This window comes from Lepidochelys kempii, chromosome 14 (assembly GCF_965140265.1).
Source record: "Lepidochelys kempii isolate rLepKem1 chromosome 14, rLepKem1.hap2, whole genome shotgun sequence".
NCBI lineage: Eukaryota > Metazoa > Chordata > Testudines > Cheloniidae > Lepidochelys > Lepidochelys kempii.
Window position 1 is genome coordinate 5,756,390 of NC_133269.1, and position 21,940 is coordinate 5,778,329.

Sequence of the window (21,940 nt, forward strand, 5' to 3'; positions counted from 1 at the left end):
ATAAACTTTATAAAATGTACATTTAAAAACCATTTCTGAAAAACCGTGACTCGAAAAACCTGTACACCAGAAATTTCAGATTTTTTTCCTTTTTGTTTTTGTTTTGTTTATTTTTTCTTAAAGAAACAAACTGAAGCTTTTTATTTTCCCTTATCTCCTGTCCCTTGCTCTGATTTTTCAAGTCTCCTAAGTGGGGCACTGTGTATTTTGGAGTGATCTAATTGGGGAAAAGGTTCCCTTTTCTCCATCTCATTCCCCCATTTCCTCCCTCCCTCATTGCATCTTCATTTGTTTTACATTTCACTGAAGACTCTTTGGTTTAGTTGTTTTCCTTTACAAGAATATCATGATAGCAGCACAAGTAGCATTCACTGGCTATGACCCAGAACTGTGTTCAAGTTGCCGTGTGGGTTTAATTCCCTTTTCCCCTCCTCCCCCCCCATAAATAGTTTTAGAACTTGTATTTAAATAACATCTGCCCTCTTTAGTATATCCAGAGCTACCTTTACAATGTAAAATTTCCACAGTTTTAGAACCCACCTACTCAGGTTACTGTAAATACCATCTTATCAGAAACCACCATCTCATTGCAGGCATTTCCTTCAGGCAGGGCTGTAAGGGGCCAGAGGCCTTCACAGATATCCATTTGCAGAAGACATTAGACCTAGAACAAGCTGTTTTTTAATGGCATACAGTGATCCAATACTGTAAAAGAGTTGACTAGGATCTATTGTCCCCACCACCATTACCTATTCCTTGAGGAAGATTCAGAGGCAAGGAACCTCCAAGTACAGCTAATGTATATGCTTGATCGTAGAGGCACAGAAAACATTAAAGCATTCTTGGCAAGGGGGCCAAAATACCATTCGAGCCATGATTTTACAAAAGGTCTCAAGACTTGATGTCATAGTTCATCCACGGATAGCTCAGTCGAAGTTTACAGGTAAAAAGGAGGTGGGAGAGGGAACTCTTTTACAGTATTATCTGCAAATAATCCTTTTTCAAATGATCCAGAGCACACTATTATATCTGGGCTGACACCCGTGTCCTGCCAAAGGGAAGCATTTTCCCAAAACATTCACATCCCTCTGCTCTTTCAGATTGCTCTGTTACAACTTCCCTCCCTTCTGCCCCCCCCCCAGGGATTTACGTGTTGCTCAGCTCACCTACACCCAAATGCCTGCTCCAGCCGAGTTAGCCTAGAGCAGATCAGCAGCTTTGCATGTCTCTAGCCTAGTTTAACTGGAAATGTAATGACCGCCTGCAGCATGTCTGATGGCTCAGTTCTCAGAACGCTGGGTCAGCTCTAAAAGGGCCCTCTAAGTTCTAGAAGCAGTTTTGGAATGTGTGTAGAATAACACTTGACCTTCTGCAGTAGCCCTGCTGGTGTTTTGCTAACAGGAAAGAACAGATGTTTGCTTCCCCCCCCCGCGCCCGCCCCCCCGCCCCCCGTTGCTTTCCTTCTTATAAAAAGAAAGAGAGGGAGCTCGTTTTCCCATAGAGGGGGGAAAATGTCTTGCTTACTTAGATCTGAGTCTTACACTCTATTTTCTGAATAAGGTGCAAAATGAGGCCCTTTAAAAAGAAGTCTGAGGTTCAAATTTTGTTTGTTTAAAGCAGCCTGTTTCATTTAAATAAACTCCACTGTGCAAAACTGTGCATTTTCTTTGGTATCCATTTAGGTAGTTTTAACTTAATTTTTAGATAGAGAATTAAACTCTATCAGCCCCCTCCCATCCCCGCTCCTGGAATTTTTTTTTCCCTGGAGGCTACCAATTGGCCTGATGTTACATAATGCCCCTTATGTAACTGAAAAGAGAAAGAAATTGATTCTAGCTATCAAACTACTGGCCTCAAAAGAAGTTCAGACTATATGGCCGTATTGGCCTCTTTGAAGTGTGATCACGAGCTTTTCAACCCACAAAGTTCAATGCTGACATTTTTTAAAAAAAAATTACACAAAAGAAAAAGAAAAAACTACATGGCCACAAAAAAATTACAATTTGTGTCAATGTAGTTAGCAGCAGCTTTCTTAAAATAATAATAATAACAACAACAACAATAATAATAATAAGGCAGATTCATGCCTTTGTTATGCCATTAAAAACATTCTTGTTCCCTAAAGAGAAGCATTCTGGAAAAAGTTGAAAAAAAAAATAACCCAACCAAAGCTCGCCTGCAAGTTCAAGTTTTGTAAAAAAATATATACATAATTTATTCTACAATATATATGTGCCTTCTGATCATGCTTAGACATTGTTTAGTGCTTCGTGTTTAGAGTTCATTTTCAGCTCTCTCTCCTGTAAAGACAGCCCTAAAACTGGCTTAGATTCCTCAGGACCACTTGTCTTCACGCCTTTCTTCAACAGTACCATCATCTGAAAACTGCTTTGGGCCAACTCTCAGCTCATTGTGCCTTTGACCGACATTTTTCTTTTAAACCAAAAGATAACAGAGAAAAAGTCAGTCAGTCATATTTCCGATTCCCGCCTTAATGGCCTAGGTTCTAGTGGCACCCCAGCTTGGTTATGATGGTCCATGTCTGGGAGGGTGTCCGTGCTCATGCTTTCAGGCACCCCATTGTCACTCTCGTCCTCTTCTTTGCTGGTGAGGGCCACTTCATTCTCGTAGCAAAAGGAATTTGCATTCGAGAGAATGTATTTCTTTTCTGCTAAGTCTCTGGCACTACAAAGTGGCGTGTTGGGCACTTCGTACGTTTTGTGGAACCTAGAGTAGTCCACTTTATAGTAGTTTTTCTCTTCGAAGAGCACAGGCTCATAACGGTGGCCCCAGAGGATTTCATTTGCCAGATATGAACTACGGCACTGGGTAGTCATGGCGGTAGCTTCCACCATGCCCTCTAATATTACTACAATTTCAAAGTCTGCATTGTCCATGTCTTGCTTACTGTAGTCATACAAGGGACTTTGTTCATCTATTTCATGGACTATTGTAATTGGGGACACCAGGAATATGCGGTCTATCCCACTGTCAAACCCAACGTTGATGTCTATTTGGTCCAAAGGGATGTATTCTCCTTCGGAGGTGACCCTGGATTTAAGGAGCTGGGCTCTCACATGTGCCTCAACCAAATGGCTTTTCCGTAGGTTTCCAACGCGCCACATTAAGCACAGCTTCCCATCCCTCAGGCCCACAACAGCATTGTGGCTGAAGACTAGAGTTTCGTTTCTCTTTTTTGGTTTAGCCATCTTTGCCATGACAGCCCCAATGATGAAGGCATCAATGATGCAGCCTACGATAGACTGGAAAACCACCATGAATACTGCGATGGGGCACTCGTCCGTGACACACCTAAAACCATACCCAATTGTTGTCTGGGTTTCGATGGAGAAGAGGAAGGCTGCAGTGAAGCTGTTCACATTGGAGACACAAGGTTTGTAGTTTGCTGGCTCCTCCAGATCCCCATGCAACAGAGCAATCAGCCAAAACACACAGCCAAAAAAAAGCCATGAAAGAATGAAAGCCAGGCAGAAGATAACTAGCATCCACCTCCAGCGAATATCCACGCAGGTGGTAAAGATGTCTGCCAGGTAACGTTGTCCTTTCTCACCCACATTAATGAATTGGACATTGCAGTGTCCATCTTTCTTGACGAAGCGGCTCCTGCACTGCTGCCTAGTGTGTACCTTGCTCTTCCCGTTCCCGAAGCCATTGGCAACTGCCATGGTTGCCAGCTTCATGCCATCCTCTTCTGAGGAAACGATGCTATAGCGGTTGGTTCGCACGCTGCCCATCACTACTGCTGTGGACTGAGGTGCTTCTGCTTTAGAAAACAGTCTGAGTTTCTGCAAAACCCTTTGGAGAAACAGTTTTGAAAGTTCTAGAGGAACACACACACAGGAAAAAATAAAAGGACTAGGTTGGAGTTTCCGACAACCCCTGGCTCTACCAAGGAGAGTCTGCTGACATGCAGAGTTAGCTTAGCAATTGAACATCCGTCATAGAGAGCACATGGTCTGCAAGAGAAAGACACACTGCATATTAGAACTCAATGGGACAGAACACTGAATCAAAGCTATATAAAGACCCCAGCCTCCAAATCCATATGGTTCGTTTTTCAATCTATTCACTTCTATTCATGGAATTGTCCTGAGGCACAGAGATTCTCTGTTTATGGATCGACAAAACTGACATCATTAATACAAAAAAGTCATCACTCTTTCCATAGCAAGCACTAAAGTGAACAGGTCTTAAAGAAATATTCACTTAAAAGCAGGAAATACACGTATCTGTCTAGCACATACACCTGCACCTTTGGTGGTTTACTTGGGAATGGTGAATTAGCTTTAACACATGCATGTCTGTTCAAGTCTCAAAGTTGATTTACAATGACATAGAAGTCTGTGTCTCAGGGTCTATTCCAGCCAAGATACAGGTGTGTGTTAATTAAAAGGAACAAGTGCATTATGAGGATTAAATGCTCCTTGGGCCAAATTTCGCTCTAGTGATACTCCACTAACTACCATTAAATTACAGTTGTGCAGAATTTAGCCCTTTACTAGTCCATTCAAGCAAAAGTCATGCATTCATTCTTTGCCAGCAATAGGAATAAAGCCATACAGACTATGTTGGCAACTATTTAAACCAAAGCTACAGCAATTTGATGGGATCCATACAATCATTAAATTCACAGTAGGAAATCATCACACAAATCACATGAGGCCTCATCCTGCTCCGGCTGAAGTTATTGATAAATGGCTTTAACAGAAGCAGGATTGGCCTAACATCTCTGTGGTGCCTTTGATGGTGGGTACAAGGCACTTTCGTCTCTGGAGATAAAGGGGATTCCACCCCAAAAAGGAGAACGGTCCTGAGTTTCCCTTGTGTCTTGAATATCAGTAGTTAGGGCTTAGCCTAGTGGATACAAGATGTGTTTGCTGAGACTGGAGGGCACCAAACTCATTTCATGGAAGTCTAGCTTAGACCCAGTGTTTGCTTTTAACAAGCACATCATCCATTAAGTCATCACCCATTGTATTGGAGGAGATTTAATTGAAATACTGCAGAGGAGGCAAAATGCATGAATTGTAATAATCCCCCCTACACACACACGGCCAACGGGGGAAAGAAAGTCATAACTGATTTTAAAATAATGAGGATTTTAAGATAACGTCTGTTGTGGGTTTGCCACAGCAGGAGATCTAAGTACGAATCACATTAGTGGAAGAGTGCACTAAAATGTCTTTTGTTAACGGATATTAACAAAATTAATCCGACTCAATTCTAAAACCTGACACAATTGTGTCAGCCAAAGAAAAAGACTTCTGCATGTGAAATAGTTTGCACACACTCTAGCTGTTCTTCCTGACCTGGGTAGAGCAAGGTTAAAAAGTCATACTGTAGATAGGAACGTCCCCTGGTCCAATAACAGGGTTAAAACCTAGACAGATTTGGAATCTCTAGAGTTCAGCATATGATCTCTTAATTCCTCCGTCCCCTACATCTTTCAGCTGCATCACAAGGACACAGGTAAGCAGATGTGTGTAAGAAAACAGCAGGTAACAAGCAAAAAGAATAAGTGATCTTTACAGATGTGCATAAGACATTTCTTCCTGAAGAGCTACTTCATGGTTTGCTTTAAATGCACACACACTTCAAATTACTCTACAAGAAATGTGGCCCAACACATATTTCCTGAGATTAGTCATCTGTGACTCCTGCAGTGCGTGATACATTTTGGCAGCTTTCAACTTTTAAAATACCCAGTTTGAATGTAGCTTTCATATTAATGTATAAAGATGATATGATGCTGTTAAACTTACACCTGTCTGAATATTTTGTTTGCATTGTGTAAAGTTCCCTTTGTATTTTTGGGGGTGGGGTGGGGGGGGAAGGAAGGGTGAGAAGAATAGAGATTTTCATTCCTGCCAATATATAGCTCTCTAAAGCGATGGAATGCTTCTAACATTCAGTTTGAGATATTTTCTGTTGTATTTGGTTTTAGATGCATTTTCAAGCCAAGTGGGAAAGCCAAATTACTATTTATATGTTCCATGAAAAAGAACAGCTCATTGCAAAATCATTGCATTGGTTTGCAGATTAATCACTTTTATAAACCACATCCTAAAATCATGATCATGTTGAACTTCCCTGTTCCAAGCAGGTTTTGCTCCAAGTTGATGGACATATATAGCCTTAGAACTAATTTAGTCATTTTTCTGCATTGTCTCTTGGATTTCAAGGGAGGAAGGGTCTGGGGAAGGGACAGCTGTGAAATCTGAGGGACCTAAAAGTGCAACTACATACCAAAAAAAAAATATTTTTTTTGACCCCAAGACATTTGTTTGAATTCCACAAATCACTGAAACCACAATGCCAGGTTCCTACAAATATCTTGCCATATTTAGAATCCTGGAAATAGCGATATGACAATGGTAGGTGCCTATTTCCATTGCTAATTGTCACCTACTGTACATCTGCATGGTATTATTAGTTAGAATCATAGAATATCAGGGTTGGGAGGGACCTCAGGAGGTCATCTAGTCCAACCCCCTGCTCAAAGCAGGACCAATCCCCAATTTTACCCCAGATCCCTAAATGGCCCCTGCAAGGATTGAACTCACAACCCTGGGTTTAGCAGGCTAATGCTCAAGCCACTGAGCTATCCCTCCCCCTATTAATAGTTATGTCACTGCACGTGTTATGCCTTTGGAAGCAAAAACTGCTCCGACTTTGGCTTAAACGTTCCTGACACACTGTAATGCAGCCTTGAGGGGATCTCTTTCCTGTGTTTATAGACTTTCTGGATGTTTAGACAACAAAACTCTGGCACATGCCACATATTACAGTGCTGGTCATAGGATAGCTGTCTACTGTCTTTTAACACAAATTGCCTCTCATCCTTGTGTGTGTGCTTTGAGTAGCTAGGATACGTGCGGGGGGGGGGGGGAATTTGTAACACTTCAACAGTCAGACTCACAGCTCGTGAAACACAATGGGCCTGATCCTGCCCCCAGTCAAGAAGGTGGCAAAATTTCCATGACTTCAAGGATCAGGACCTGTAAATATGTGGATGGGGGGAAAAAAAATCAATAGATCCACCAGTGTTGGGATCTGAACTTTGTGTATCCTAAACTCTTCCAGTTGGCTGCAGTGGGAGTTTGGGGACTGCAAGGAATACAGGGTCAGGTCTTATACAAAAAGTGTGCACAAAGCTAAAAATGCACAGACCTGGGCTAAAAATCTAATATTATGCCTTACGTTGATAATCCACCTGCTGCTCAGTGGTAATGCAAGTTTAATTTTTCCAAACATTCTCTTGTTATCATTGAGGGGACCAAACCTACAACCCTCACTTAGTGGGTCGGGGGGGGGGGTTGTCTGTAGTATTGGGCCCATTGCATAATGACATCTAGTCAGACATAAACTAAATTATCTTATTTTATTCACCCCATTATCTCTCTACAGAAAAACAACACCATTTTCACTGTACAGAAGTATTGAAACCAGTTGCTGGTACGTGCACAGATTCACTACAGTGAGGTAGATCAGAATTTCAAGTATTGCAATGGGAGGCTTGAAAAGGGGGGAATAGAAGGGGACTTCACTATTAATGAAGCATTCCAGGACAAACACTGATTCAAGAACAATAGAATCTCTAAGAGCCCACAAAGAAAAATAATTACATCGATGTCTGTAATTTGCATTGATCGAGTGGAAGCGGAACGTGCAGGAGGGCTTCAGACTGATCAGAGATAGAGATGATACAAGAGTTGAGAGAGAGAGAGATTGCTAATGAGCGATCCGGGCAGTTATTCCCAAGCTGACGCCACATTACCCTGCTTTGTGTGTGCAGGGCACATGTTGCTAAGTGAGCACAACTGCTACCTTCCTCCCTCTTCAGTAAACAGAACACAAGAGCGGTCTGCCAAGATATATAGCAAAACCAAAAGTCCATGCTCTCTTATTTTATTGGTCAGAGATCTTCAGGTGTAAAGGCTCAGTGACCTTTCCCCAGTCCTATATATTATTTAAAAGTTATTATCCCAGACTCTCCTCATTTCCCTACTTGCTTTGGTTAGGGGATTTGAGGCATATTACATATTAAAGGCTAAGCTAGCTTGGATCATGACAGATTTTCTTTAATAAAACAATGAAGACATTAGAGAAAAGAAAAGTAGGTGATATAGGAAAAATGTACGGAGAAAAAGGGGAAAGAGAAGTGGCACTGTCATCCGAGATCCTGCTCTTTTGCAGATCTCAGGATATTTCTAGATGATGACAAAGTAACTACAAATGAAATATTCATCACCGGGGGTGTTGTTGATGTGCTGGCCAGCAGGGTGGAAAAGCAAACAAGTGTAAAGGTAAGGCAGAGAACACAAAAAAGAATACAGCCTGATGAGCAGAGATGTGGCAGTGAACACATCTTTGTTAATACCCAGCATAGACTTTCAGTATGTTCTGCAACTACTGTCTACAATCTCCAAAGTGCAAGTGAAGCACTTGCCTGGTTAAAATGGAAAAGCTCGTACAATACAGCCATAAAGAAGTCTGCCATTTCCTATATGTATTTTTTTTTAAACTGTCATGAATCAAGTTAAAATGACGCAATCTCTCCACAGTCACTCAAACCACAATGGCTTTTTTTTTTTACTTCTTCTTTTTGCCAGACCCATTAGGAAAGAATTCCACAAGTTCCTTTGATGCATCTTCCATAGACTACAGTCGATGTGCAGTGTTATGAATAAATGTCACGGTGTTGTGCAAGAGGTGAGAGAACATCAATTTTTTTTAAAAAATGAATCTAAACTGTAATTCTGTATGCTTTGATCCCTTCCCTCTCTTTTAGAATCCCTGAAATACTAGGCAAAAAGAAAAGGATGCACAGGGCAGAGGAACGGAGAGTTTTCATGCTAACTTCCAATCCTCCCCCAAAATACAATATCCTTCACTGGCAGCTGGTGCCTGGAAAGAAATGAGCACAAACAGATGCTCAAGTGTTCCAAGCATACCTAGCTAATTATTTGCGCTAGTGAGATTAATTAGACTGTTTGCATGGTGTATGAGAAAGGGTAAAGCTCTCCCTTCATGTGACTATGCAGAAAAGTGCAATCAATAAACCTGACAGTAAAGCACATACATATAGACTGATCCCCCCCCCCGCCCGCCTCCGTCCCCCGGCACCCCTTAAGGCACAGACATTCGAGGGTGGCATTTCAGAGGTGACCGTGCTGCCGACTTCACTACAGAAATAGGTAGGTTCAAATAAAGCGCTCCTTACCTGTTAGTGGATTTAAGCTGGGGATGTAGATACATAAAAGAGCGTAAGATCCAGTGGCTAGGGGGGAATCAGCAAACCAATCCCACGCTCCCTACCCCGCTGCACCGTTTGCAACTCAAACACTTCACTGGCTACTGCCTCCCTTTTGAGGGCGGCCATGTGATTTTTAACACCGGCTCGGCAGGCTCCGCCCTCCGGGGCTGCCCCAGACCAATGGGAGAAGGGAGGCCGGCCCAGCCTTGGCTGGGTCTCCGCTGGCGCGCCCGGCTCTGCCCAGAGCGAGGGATTCCCGGAGCGGGGGCGCCCGGGCTGATGGTGCTGCGCCGAGGCGTTTGCGGCGAGCGCCGAGCCTTGCGCTGCCCCCCGGCCGGCGCGCAGCGGGGACCGGCTCGCCCCCGGCCCCGCGGCGGGTGGCACCTGGCGGGCAGCAGCGGCTGGAACTCGCTGCCCCAGGCTGGGGCGCGGGTCTCCTGCCCCCGCGCCTCCGGCAGCCCCAGGGGGCCCCTCGCCCCGCCGCGGGGCTGCCCCGTGGCGCGCTCCGATCCGTCCCCGAGTGAGCCCCCGGGGGCGCTGCCGTGCCAGGAGGGAGAGCAGCCCGGAGCCCCTGGCCCCTTGTGGGGGCGAGGGGGGTGCAGGGGGAGGACGCACCTTGCAAGGGAAGAGGAGGGAGAGCGGGCCGGGGGGGGGGGGGATGTGCCGTTCTTGGGGGAGGAGGAGGCTTTTCAGGAGCTGGAGAGACTAAAGGAGGAGTGGGGGGCAGAGAAAGTGAGGAAGGGGTTGGAGGGGGGGGTTGGAGGGGATAGGGCGAGTGGGGGCAGCCTGGAGAGGAGAGGGATCTGGGGGGGAGTGGGTTATGAAGGGAGGGAGAGAGGCAGATCACAGGGCCCTGTTGGTGCAATGTCGGGTGATCATTCCCTCCAAATGCAATAGCCAGGCGCTGTATGGACAGCTGGTCTGTGAGTTGGCCTTGAGGCAGATCTCGATTTATATCCGGTGCAAATGAGAACATGCTGTCCAGGGGTATGTCTACACTGCACAGTGAGCTCAGGTTCCAACTCAGGTTTGAGCCCCAGCCCGCCTTCCGCCCACATACAAATTGGGCTGATGCGGGTCAGCAAGCACTCAGGACCTAGGGTCCTGCTATGGGGGTGGGTCAGAGCCCAAGTCCTGTTGTGACTTGGGTCTGAGCCCTGCCATTTTGCAGTGTGAATGCAGATCGAGCCATAGACCCGAGACAAAAGATCTGCATGGTGCAGTATGGACACATTAACACAACTGTGAGGCCTGGGTCTAGCAATTGTAAACCCAGGTTTACAACACCGCGTGGACTCTCAAGTGCAGGCGTGGAAAGACTGAGTCCAGAAGTCCGGGTCCCATAGACCTAGGTTTATCATAGTGTAGAAATATGCTATGCTTCCAGCCTGGCTGGCAGTAAAACCCTTCCCAGATTAATTCCTAGGCTGAAGGGCACTGGCTCTCGTGCTCTTCGACTGGACCCGAGAGTATCATTATTATTTGTATTGCTCCAGTCATAGCCTGGGACGTCATTGTACTAAGTTATAGCAACACAAAACAGAAAAGACTCTCCATGCTAGAAATAGCAGGTGCATCAAACAGTGTGAGTAAAGATGTTAGTAAATTGTACACTTCAGATAGGGAGGGATTTCAGCCTCGGGCCTTGTCCCTCTGACTTCTTCCTGTGGGGCTTGACAGGAATAGAGAACACCTGTTAAACATATTGCCTGTGTCCATAAAGAAAGAAATCACATAACAGGGTGAGAAGTTAGAGAGACAAGGTGGGTGAGGCAATATATTTTATTGGACCAACATCTGTTGGTGAGAGAGACGTGTTTTCGAACCACACAGAGCTCTTCTTCAGGTCTAGGATATTACCTCACCTACCTTGTCTCGCTAATATCCTGGGGCTCATACAGCTAAATTACATACAACAGTGTTAGATATAACATATCAAAGCAACTTTCCTACGTGTATGGGAACCCTCAGGATTCATCTTCCGTTAAGAGCCATCCTGAGAAGAGGAAATTAATTTCCGTTTAATTTTTCTGGGAAATCTGCCAAACTTTATTGGGAAATCTGCCGGACGTTTTGGTCTGGTCAATCTAATCTCGCTTTCTTCAATACCCCCATCACTCTTAAAAACATAACAGCACTTAGATACAAGTCCCACGTAGTACTGAAAAAAGTCTTTTATTTCTATCTGCTGTAACAATGTCCAATATTTATTTATTTATGTTGATAGGTACCCTTTCTTAGTATTTCTAACCAGACACTCTAATCACCAGTGGTATAACTTTAAAAAGACATCACAAATATTACCCCAAATGCCACAATGCAATTCAGTATAACACTCCCAAAATGAGGTTTGCAAATAAAGGCTATTTTGGACCAACGGAGGAAGCAATGGTTGTTTCCCCATCACCGTAATAACTAGGCCTTACATACCACCTATAGGAGATGGACCTGGGTGCTGTCCCACTATTTAAAAATATGCAAGTACCAAAAATTATTCCAAAATATTCTGCCATTCCTAAAGCTCCTTCGGTCCAAAATACCCAATAAAGAAAATGATGAAGAAGTGTTTGGACAAAATACCCAATCGGAATAAAATAAAAGGCTTTGTAATCATGATCTGAAGTATGCTGAACTCTGGCTGTGATGAACAGTCAGGAGGTGTTAGTTTCAGAGGCAGGTGCCCTCAGGAAGCTGAGTTCTTGGCACTAGCAGCTGAAATGCATCTGAGAGCCTCCTATGTTGTGATGGAAAAATATGGAAGAAAGCAGCCTGTTAAATGAAGGGGGTCACAGACCACATAGTGCTTTAGAGGCTTTAGAGATTATCACTAGCACCTTGAATTGCACCCAGGACTGAAATGGTAGCCATTGCAACATATGGTGAACAGGTGCTCTGAGCACTGAGGGCCGGATGTGCACAAGTCCATGGGGCCGGACGAGTTGCATCCGAGAGTGCTAAAGGAATTGGCGGCTGTGATTGCAGAGCCATTGGCCATTATCTTTGAAAACTCGTGGCGAACGGGGGAAGTCCCGGATGACTGGAAAAAGGCTAATGTAGTGCCAATCTTTAAAAAAGGGAAGAAGGAGGATCCTGGGAACTACAGGCCAGTCAGCCTCACCTCAGTCCCCAGAAAAATCATGGAGCAGGTCCTCAAAGAATCAATCCTGAAGCACTTACATGAGAGGAAAGTGATCAGGAACAGTCAGCATGGATTCACCAAGGGAAGGTCATGCCTGACTAATCTAATCGCCTTCTATGATGAGATTACTGGTTCTGTGGATGAAGGGAAAGCAGTGGATGTATTGTTTCTTGACTTTAGCAAAGCTTTTGACACGGTCTCCCACAGTATTCTTGTCAGCAAGTTAAAGAAGTATGGGCTGGATGAATGCACTATAAGGTGGGTAGAAAGTTGGCTAGATTGTCGGGCTCAACGGGTAGTGATCAATGGCTCCATGTCTAGTTGGCAGCCGGTGTCAAGTGGAGTGCCCCAGGGGTCGGTCCTGGGGCCGGTTTTGTTCAATATCTTCATAAATGATCTGGAGGATGGTGTGGATTGCACTCTCAGCAAATTTGCGGATGATACTAAACTGGGAGGAGTGGTAGATACGCTGGAGGGCAGGGATAGGATACAGAGGGACCTAGACAAATTGGAGGATTGGGCCAAAAGAAATCTGATGAGGTTCAATAAGGATAAGTGCAGGGTCCTGCACTTAGGACGGAAGAACCCAATGCACAGCTACAGACTAGGGACCGAATGGCTAGGTAACAGTTCTGCAGAAAAGGACCTAGGGGTGACAGTGGACGAGAAGCTGGATATGAGTCAGCAGTGTGCCCTTGTTGCCAAGAAGGCCAGTGGCATTTTGGGATGTATAAGTAGGGGCATAGCGAGCAGATCGAGGGACGTGATCGTCCCCCTCTATTCGACATTGATGAGGCCTCATCTGGAGTACTGTGTCCAGTTTTGGGCCCCACACTACAAGAAGGATGTGGATAAATTGGAGAGAGTCCAGCGAAGGGCAACAAAAATGATTAGGGGTCTGGAACACATGACTTATGAGGAGAGGCTGAGGGAACTGGGATTGTTTAGTCTGCAGAAGAGAAGAATGAGGGGGGATTTGATAGCTGCTTTCAACTACCTGAGAGGTGGTTCCAGAGAGGATGGTTCTAGACTATTCTCAGTGGTAGAAGAGGACAGGACAAGGAGTAATGGTCTCAAGTTGCAGTGGGGAAGGTTTAGGTTGGATATTAGGAAAAACTTTTTCACTAGGAGGGTGGTGAAACACTGGAATGCGTTACCTAGGGAGGTGGTAGAATCTCCTTCCTTAGAAGTTTTTAAGGTCAGGCTTGACAAAGCCCTGGCTGGGATGATTTAATTGGGGATTGGTCCTGCTTTGAGCAGGGGGTTGGACTAGATGACCTCCTGAGGTCCCTTCCAACCCTGATATTCTATGATTCTATGAGGGGCAAACAGATCCTTGCCCAGCAACTGGGCCATCTGCTGGTCTGATATGGGAGGAGTGGAGCTCTCCACACAAGGTAGCGTGTAGAACTATGGAGGTTATGCCATCCAATTGCTAGACTAGGTTCCCAGCATATGTGCCCCCACCCCCAAACTCCATGGAAGGGGTGCATGATCCATTCCTGCTCCCACTCACTAGGGTTGTAGCCATGATGTCAGCCTGGTTTAAGGAGCTTTTTGGAAATGTTTTACAAAAACCATCTCTCTTAGAGTCCAGGCTTTGCATAGGTCTCAGTTCATCGTGGAATGTTGTGATCATAGAATGAAATCGGGTTTATAATGCTAACACTGATAAAGCAGTAATCCTAGAGACTCTAACTTGTCCTACATTTATCTGTGTGAGTGCACTTTAAAAACTGCCGCACACACTTACCACTTCCACTGTTATTTGTGATATCTGAAGTATTCTCTATTCTCAGAATGGGGAAGTACCACAGATATTACAACAACCAGTAAAATAGTCAAATTTGGTGAATGGAAGTTTTAAAAATCCTCACCCTACGTCTTTCTGTTTTTAGTTTATACAAGCTACACATTACATAGGGGTGAGAGGGAGAGACAGAACATAAGAATGGCCACAGGGGTCAGATCAATGGTCCATCTAGCCCAGTATCCTGTCTTCCGACAGTGACTGGTGCCAGATGCGTCAGAGGGAATGGACAGAACAGGACAATTTATCAAGTGATCCATCCCTTGTCATCTAGTCAGAGGCCTAGGGACATCCAGAACATGGAGTTGTGTCACTGACTATCTTGGCTAATAGTCATTGATGGACCTGTTCTCCATGACTTTATCTAATTCTTTTTTGAACCCAGTTATACTTTTGGCCTTCACAACTTCCCCTGGCAATGCTTTCCACAGGTTGACTATGTGTCGTGTAAAGAAGTACTTCCTTTTGTTTGTTTTAAACCTGCAGTCTACTAATTTCATTTGGAGATCCCTGGTTCTTGTGTTATGCAAAGGGGTGAAAAACATGTCCTAATTCACTTTCTCTACACCATTCATAATTTTATAGACCTCTCTCATATCCCCCACTTAGTCATCTCTCTTCTAAACGGAACAGTCCCAGTCTTCTTAATCTCTCCTCATAAGGAAGCTGTTCCATACTCCTGATCATTTTTGTAGCCCTTCTCTGTACTTTTTTCCAATTCAATTTTTTTTTTGAGACGGGGCAACCAGAACTCCACATAGTATTCAAGGTCGTGGGTATACCATAAATTTATATAGAGGCATTATGATATTTTCTGTCCTATTAGCGATCCCTTTCCTAAGGGTTCCTAATATTCTGTTCGCTTTTTTGACGGCGGCTGCACATTGAGCAGATGTTTTCAGAGAACTATCCACAGTGACTCCAAAGTCTCTTTCTTGAGTGGTAACAGCTAATTTTGGCCCCATCCTTTTGTATGTATAATTGGGATTATTTGTTCCAATGTGCATTTCTTTGCATTTATCACCTTTGAATTTCATCTGCCATTTTCTTGCTGAGGCACCCAGTTTTGTGAGATCCCTTTGCAACTCTTCACAGTCAGCTTTGGACTGAACTATCTTGAGTAATTTGGTATCATCTGAAAACTTTGCCACCTCATTGATTAACCCTTTTCTAGATAATTATGAGTATGTGTATATGTCATGCAGATGTATATCTTATGAATAATAAAAACCTTGGGTCACTTTCTATCTAATAGTTCATTAATAAGAAAATAAGAAGTAGCCGCTCCATTAATTAGATACACATTTCCTTTGCATGATAAATCTAGTAAAAATCAAGTTGTCTAGTAAGAATAATTGATTTTAGTAATTTATTATGGTTTTGAAATAATTGAATATGGGTGATTAGAGAAAACCACTACCAAGCTTCTGCACCTATATTAGGATTGGGGAGGGGGGACCCTTATTAGTTCTCCAGAGTCCCTGTTTATTTTTATTACGAAAATAAGTATAACAGTTAAAACAGATTTCAGAGTAACAGCCGTGTTAGTCTGTATTCGCAAAAAGAAAAGGAGTACTTGTGGCACCTTAGAGACTAACCAATTTATTTGAGCATAAGCTTTCATGGGCTAGAACCCACTTCATCAGATGCATGGAGTGGAAAATACAGTAGCAGGTATATATATACACAGTACATGAAAAGATGGGAGTTGCCTTACCAAGTCGGGGGGTCAGTCTAATGAGACAATTCAATTAACAGTAGAATACCAAGGGAGGAAAAATCACTTTTGTAGTGGTAATGACTAATTTTACCATACTAATTTCTCCCTACTGTTACTCACACCTTCTTGTCAACTGTTTGAAATGGGCCACCCTCATTACCACTACAAAAGTGATTTTTCCTCCTTTGGTATTCTACTGTTAATTGAATTGTCTCATTAGACTGACCCCCCGACTTGGTAAGGCAACTCCCATCTTTTCATGTACTGTGTATATATATACCTGCTACTGTATTTTCCACTCCATGCATCTGATGAAGTGGGTTCTAGCCCATGAAAGCTTATGCTCAAATAAATTGGTTAGTCTCTAAGGTGCCACAAGTACTCCTTTTCTTTTAGTTAAAACAGATAAACCTGCAAACTGGGAATGGTAACATGATGATCTGTGTTGATGAAAATATATTTCAAGTGGGTGTAATTATATGCAAGTGAACGAAGCACTGATGGAACGTTGTTTAGACCATACTGTGAGTTCTACAATGCATTGCACAATGTACCCAATACATTACAGAATAAGCTTAACCCTACAGACTCTTGCATAAAGACTCCTCTCTTATGCACACTTATGCAAACAGACCCAGTGAGCTCTGGGATGACTGGCATGAATAAGAATTACTCACAGGAAGCAAAGCTTTGCAGGATCAGGCCAAGTAGTGTTATATATTGAACAGGGTATTAGAGAAAAGCAGAAAGTGATATTCTACTGTTGCTAGATTCTTTGCAGTGCTCTTAAGGTAGTGGCAACTATGTTCTAAAGACCCTTCCTAGCAATGAAACATCCATTTCAAACAGGTTGCTTTATTCTGCTATTCTTAAGAAATTCATCTCTGGCCTGTGAGAGTGGCAGAAAGACAAATGCTTCCTAAACGACCTATGTACCAGGAAGTTTAAGTTACATGAAATGTTTCTAAAAAAACCCTTTCCTGTTGCAAATCTCTTCTCGAAAGACGGGATGAAGTGGGTTAGATGCAGTTGAAAATTTAACCCTTGAGAGTAAGCATGGCTTGTTTTCTTCCTAGCCATGAATGGTTCTCTGACATGGTGTTACCTCTTTCTCTCTCACATTGGTTGTCTATAGCACTCATCTGAGCACTAACTCCATTGTACGTAATGTCCTTTTTTCCAGTCCAGGAGTTAATTTTGCTTTTAAAATATGTTTTTTAAATATAAGGTATAAATAGTTGCCACTATAAATATCTCCTACTTTGCTTTTCCCCTTTCCTAGCCCTTATAGGGTCTGGACCCCAGGGACTGCACAGTGGGAGACAGTGAAATTGGTTGCGTGGGGAGAATAGTCAGTTCTTTCAGCATATTATCTGCCCTCCAGGATGACTTTCTTTCTTTCTCTTCAGCACAGCATCTGAGAACTGCTTTTTCCCTTGCAATGGGGAATCTCCCCAATGCCCTATCTGAAGGAGCAAGTCTACCAAAGGCCAGAGGGGGCAGTGGGAGCCAAGGCCTAACACAGCATCATCAGTCACATGACCAGTGCGTCCGAGATCGTGCGTGCACTGAGAGAGGAGCAGTGAGCACCAGGCTCTCACTCCTTATAGAGACAAAATTTCAGTCATACACATGAAACCACACTGGTATAAAGAAAGGGTACTCTTCGTCCCTATGCAAGTAAGCCTTTCCCCAGCCCTGCTCTCACCTTCCTCCCTCCATTCCTTCTCCCAAACTTTGCAGAACACAGCAGAGCCCTTGTGGAGAGAGACTTCCCTGGGGAAGGATGGGATCCAGAAACACATTGCATTGGACATGTAAATAAATTGCTTTCTATGTCTGAGTGGTGGACTGCCCTAATTATATAGCATCTCCATATCTTGAATTGGCCAAGTACATTTTAGTTCCCAAAGTTTTTATTTCCAGCTGAAAATATCTTGACTCAAACATTACATTTACAATGGAATCCTGGTCTTTTATCCACTTGGTACAATCGGTTCACTAGGTTCATGCAAAACCAGAAGTAAAGCTTTATATGCAGGGAAATGGAGATTCAAGCAAAACACAATATATAAACTGGTATAAATTAGCCTTTCTCCTCTAGCTGTTAGGTCAGCTAGAAAAAAATCCATCAGATAAAGGTGTTTGTCTCATTCACAATAAAATCTTGAGGTTGAGATGTTCTTAGATGTTAACAGGTCTGATGCCTAGGTTCTGTAAGAAAAATTAAGCCATATTTGCAACAGAAATAATAGAATATGCAATATATAAATCAGTAATGCATTCTGTAAGTAGAGGCAATTAAATATATTGAGTTTTGATGAAGGATCTAAAAGAGCGAACAAATGTGTTGCATATTTTGCAAGCAGATAGGATGTTCACATGTACAGCCTGTGACACAGTGATAACAAGTTTAAAAGCCAATTGTTCATAAGAGGAGGAAGAAATATGACATAGAAAATGTAGTAGGTTTACATTCCTGACACTAAGGAGTTTTCTCCGTCTTTCCTATTCACTATTCTGATTTGTGGGAGCTGCAAAAATTGCTGAAGACGGTAGAGTGTCGTATTACCTATTATAGGATGGAAAAATCCCACCAAGCAACATCTTTATTTCACAGGTTTAAAAATGAATCTGCATTTTCTGCTCCCTACACACCAAACCTGGGCACAACAGACGGTGAATGCAACAAGCAAGGTGAAGAAAGGGTGAAATGATGAGTCAAAACTAACAATCCAACAGTGAAGGCAAGAGATACCCTCAACGACAGAGACAGTGCTTAATACGAAGAGAAACTTCCTTTCCGCAACATAACATTTTAGGCCCTGACCTTGCAACAAATAGGCATGGAGCACTCTCAACTCTCAGCAGATGCTTACCACTTCACAGGCGCAAGCCCACAGAAATTGTGGTGTTCAGTGTGCAGCTTGCATTTTTACAGTACTACAGACTCCATCATTCCTGAGAATAAGTGACCATGTTCATTTGTAGTGCACTTTGTAGTGATTCTACCTAAATGCCGTCTTGACAACCTTCATACTTTAGAATCATGGCTAATCATTTGGGTTGGAACGTTAAGTCGACCTCTTGGGTCATCTAGTCTATCCCCCCGTGGCATTATAGGATTAGCTAATTTTTTTGATCCAGTTTTGAAGGATATACTCCTAAATACCGGTTATAGATGCCTGGGTTCTGATCTGAGTTCCCAAATGCGGAACTGAGCTCCCTAACTGGGCTGAGTCCTCAGTTACAATGTAGGAGCCTTAATTTACCATAGCCTCAGCTCCGCCAATAGTAGCAAAGGTGAAGGTTGTTGAAATGAAAACCACCTGGATCCTATCTGTACATTTTTATTTTTTACCACTATGTTGTCCAACACTACTGTGAGCACGGCTAGGCAATAGGAAGATAAAACCCTGGAATCCTCTCTATACTAAAACCTGCAAAGAGTAGAATAGACACAGTGATGGAATTTGCAGGTTTGAGGTCCCTGTGTAAAGAGGTGTCTCTACTGATTATACAAGGGGGCCCTAATTCTCATTTATACTAAGGTTACTGCTCTGGAAATGTGAAGCGACTTTAGTGTATGTAAAAACCAGGCCTTGAATGTTAGTAAGAATATATTTTTCTATATGTCTGAAAGGCAGTTAATTATCTTCCATAATCTCCATTCTTTGTATATCTCAAGAGAAAGGGAGTTAATGGTTAATAAAAAGAAAAGGAGGACTTGTGGCACCTTAGAGACTAACCAATTTATTTGAGCATAAGCTTTCGTGAGCTACAGCTCACTTCATCGGATGCATCGGTGTATTCCCTATGCTTAGGTGCACCTAAGCATAGGGAATACACCAGTTTCCACCATTAATTTTGGTCTTGTTCTGGTCTTTTCAGGCTTCTGACAGTCATGTTTATGGATTGAGCTTCTTTCTCTATTGTTCTGTGTCATGTTTCTATAGGTTGCCATCATTGTCTCTTCCCAGGTGGTGTCCATATTATTACTAGAGGTGAAAGTCATTTTAGTGGCATCCTTGAAGCATATCCTAAATATGTCCATCACCATCTTCTTACCATGTTAAATGCTTTCTCTTGGTTTGCTCTACGTACAATTTCTGATGTTGCAAGAAACTCTTTCCAGTGGACTCTGAAGATTTTCTGCAGGCATTTACTTTGGAATGAGTTGATGTTCTTATCAATTTCTGATGTAGATTTCCACGACTCTGCTCCGTAAAGGAGGACAGGCATGGGGCCTGTGTTAAAAATTCATTATTTTAGTATCAGTGCAAAGCATGCTACTTTTCTAATTTGATTCAAGTTTATGAAAATCGTTTGCTGCTCTTGATAGTGTAGAAAATAATCTACGGCTTCATCGACCCTGCAAGTTTTAGCATCAAAGGCAAAACTCCCCATTGTCTTCAGTGACATGATCAGGACAGTGCTTAATTTGTGTCAGGGCTGAGCCCTGGCACCTCTAGGCTTGGCAGTTCATAACCCTGGCACCTCTGGGCTTGCTTCATCAGTTATGAAAGGGGAAAAATATTGCTTGAGCCCTGGCACCTCTTTAATTACAAATTAAGCAGTGGATCAAGATCAAAATCCATGGTAGTTTTCTAAGACAAATAATATGTCAGTAGTTGTTTTTATTTCACTGGGTTTAGAGGAGTGTATGTTCAAACAGGCAGCACTGAGACAGGCAGGGGACAGGACCAGCGAACAAGAAAGTCAAATTGTTTTACAATGGCTGATTTTTTAGATGCTGTACAGTCTGATCAAACTAAGCTCCTGAGCAGTGGGGTGGGGCCACATGGATGAAATAAACAGGCCCCTTCCTGAATTTCCCTCAAAATTCAAACCAAACCAATGGGTCAAAATAGTTCAGTGAATTTCTTGACATTGTTTCTGATTGATTATCCAGAGCAGTTCACCCACGCAGTGAACCAACTCTGTGGTTAGCAAAATATATGGATGGAGACACAACGATCTTCAATAAACAATATGTCACCTTTTCCTTTCCTCCCCTCTCATATTTCTGTGTTGCTTAGCTTCCTTTCTGGGGCCATGTAGCGCCTGGGGGCAGATCCTGCTTGCTCTTTATGTGGGCACACCGTGGGGACATGAAGCACCCTTCACACACCTTTATGCTTCCTGTAGAGTCAAGCAGAGCAGCAGCCCTGGTACTCAGAGAAGCTCTGACCCTACTCCACTAAGCGTGCATAGGCAGAGGGGAGGCGATTGCACCTCATGAAAAGCTGTAATAACAGGCTCTCTCCCCTTAGCACAGGGGAGTGCCTCTCCTGGGGCCACTGCACTCTACTCTGGCTGTTCCTAGCAGGCGCAATCCAGCCTTTACTTTATAATCTCCCTAATACTTTAAAAAGTTGGCTTTGATCCTCTACTATTATTTGAGCCAATGTCCAAATCCTATGAAGCAAACACTTGTTGGGAAGGTCAGAGAGAAAAAGATTATGCCATTTTCTTATCAAGTGCACGTGCCCACACATACACACACACACAAATCGAAAAGGAAATTCTCAGAAAGTTACCCACAGCTGGTTGTGGCAGCATGAGGCAACTCAGTGCACTGCTTTCTGCACGGGTCCCGCATAGAACACAGTCACAAATGCGGTGTGTCTCATTTGCAGAGAGCTGGTGTTTGTGCTTTCCAGCTGTGAGCGAGTGCTTCAGAGAGAAGAATCTTCGTGGGCAAATGTCCTCTCTTTTGCTGTTTGCGGAGTGGATGCGAACAGGTCATGATTTTCCCCAGTTACTTGCTCATCCATAATAATCCCGTGAAAAACTTCTGCAAATAATTCTCAGTCTGTAATTCATTCATGAGTGAAGATCTTTGCAAGTATTTAACAGCTGTGTTAATTTGAAAAAATAGGTCATATTCCAACTTTCTGTTCTTTTACTGGGGCCTTGTTACGGGAAACCATCCTTTTTCAGCACAGTGCTTAAGCACCGGGGTTAAGCACTCTCCTGAATTGAGATGGATTT

General features: G+C 43.3%; 1 protein-coding gene and 1 long non-coding RNA gene across 2 annotated transcripts; both read right to left on the minus strand.

Annotated features, from left to right (window-relative positions):
* Positions 1 to 2,103: 2,103 nt before the first annotated feature.
* On the minus strand, positions 2,104 to 9,367 carry KCNJ2 (potassium inwardly rectifying channel subfamily J member 2). Its single transcript, XM_073310174.1, has 2 exons — positions 9,245 to 9,367; positions 2,104 to 3,977 (listed from the first exon to the last, which is right to left on the minus strand). The coding sequence occupies exon 2, from the start codon at positions 3,753 to 3,755 to the stop codon at positions 2,472 to 2,474; it is 1,284 nt and encodes a 427-aa protein (XP_073166275.1). The 5' UTR covers positions 3,756 to 3,977; positions 9,245 to 9,367; the 3' UTR covers positions 2,104 to 2,471.
* An 8,492-nt stretch (positions 9,368 to 17,859) lies between these two features.
* Positions 17,860 to 21,940, minus strand: LOC140897731 (uncharacterized). Its single transcript, XR_012154800.1, has 3 exons — positions 21,491 to 21,940; positions 20,051 to 20,193; positions 17,860 to 18,160 (listed from the first exon to the last, which is right to left on the minus strand). It is a non-coding gene; the product is annotated as an uncharacterized lncRNA (long non-coding RNA).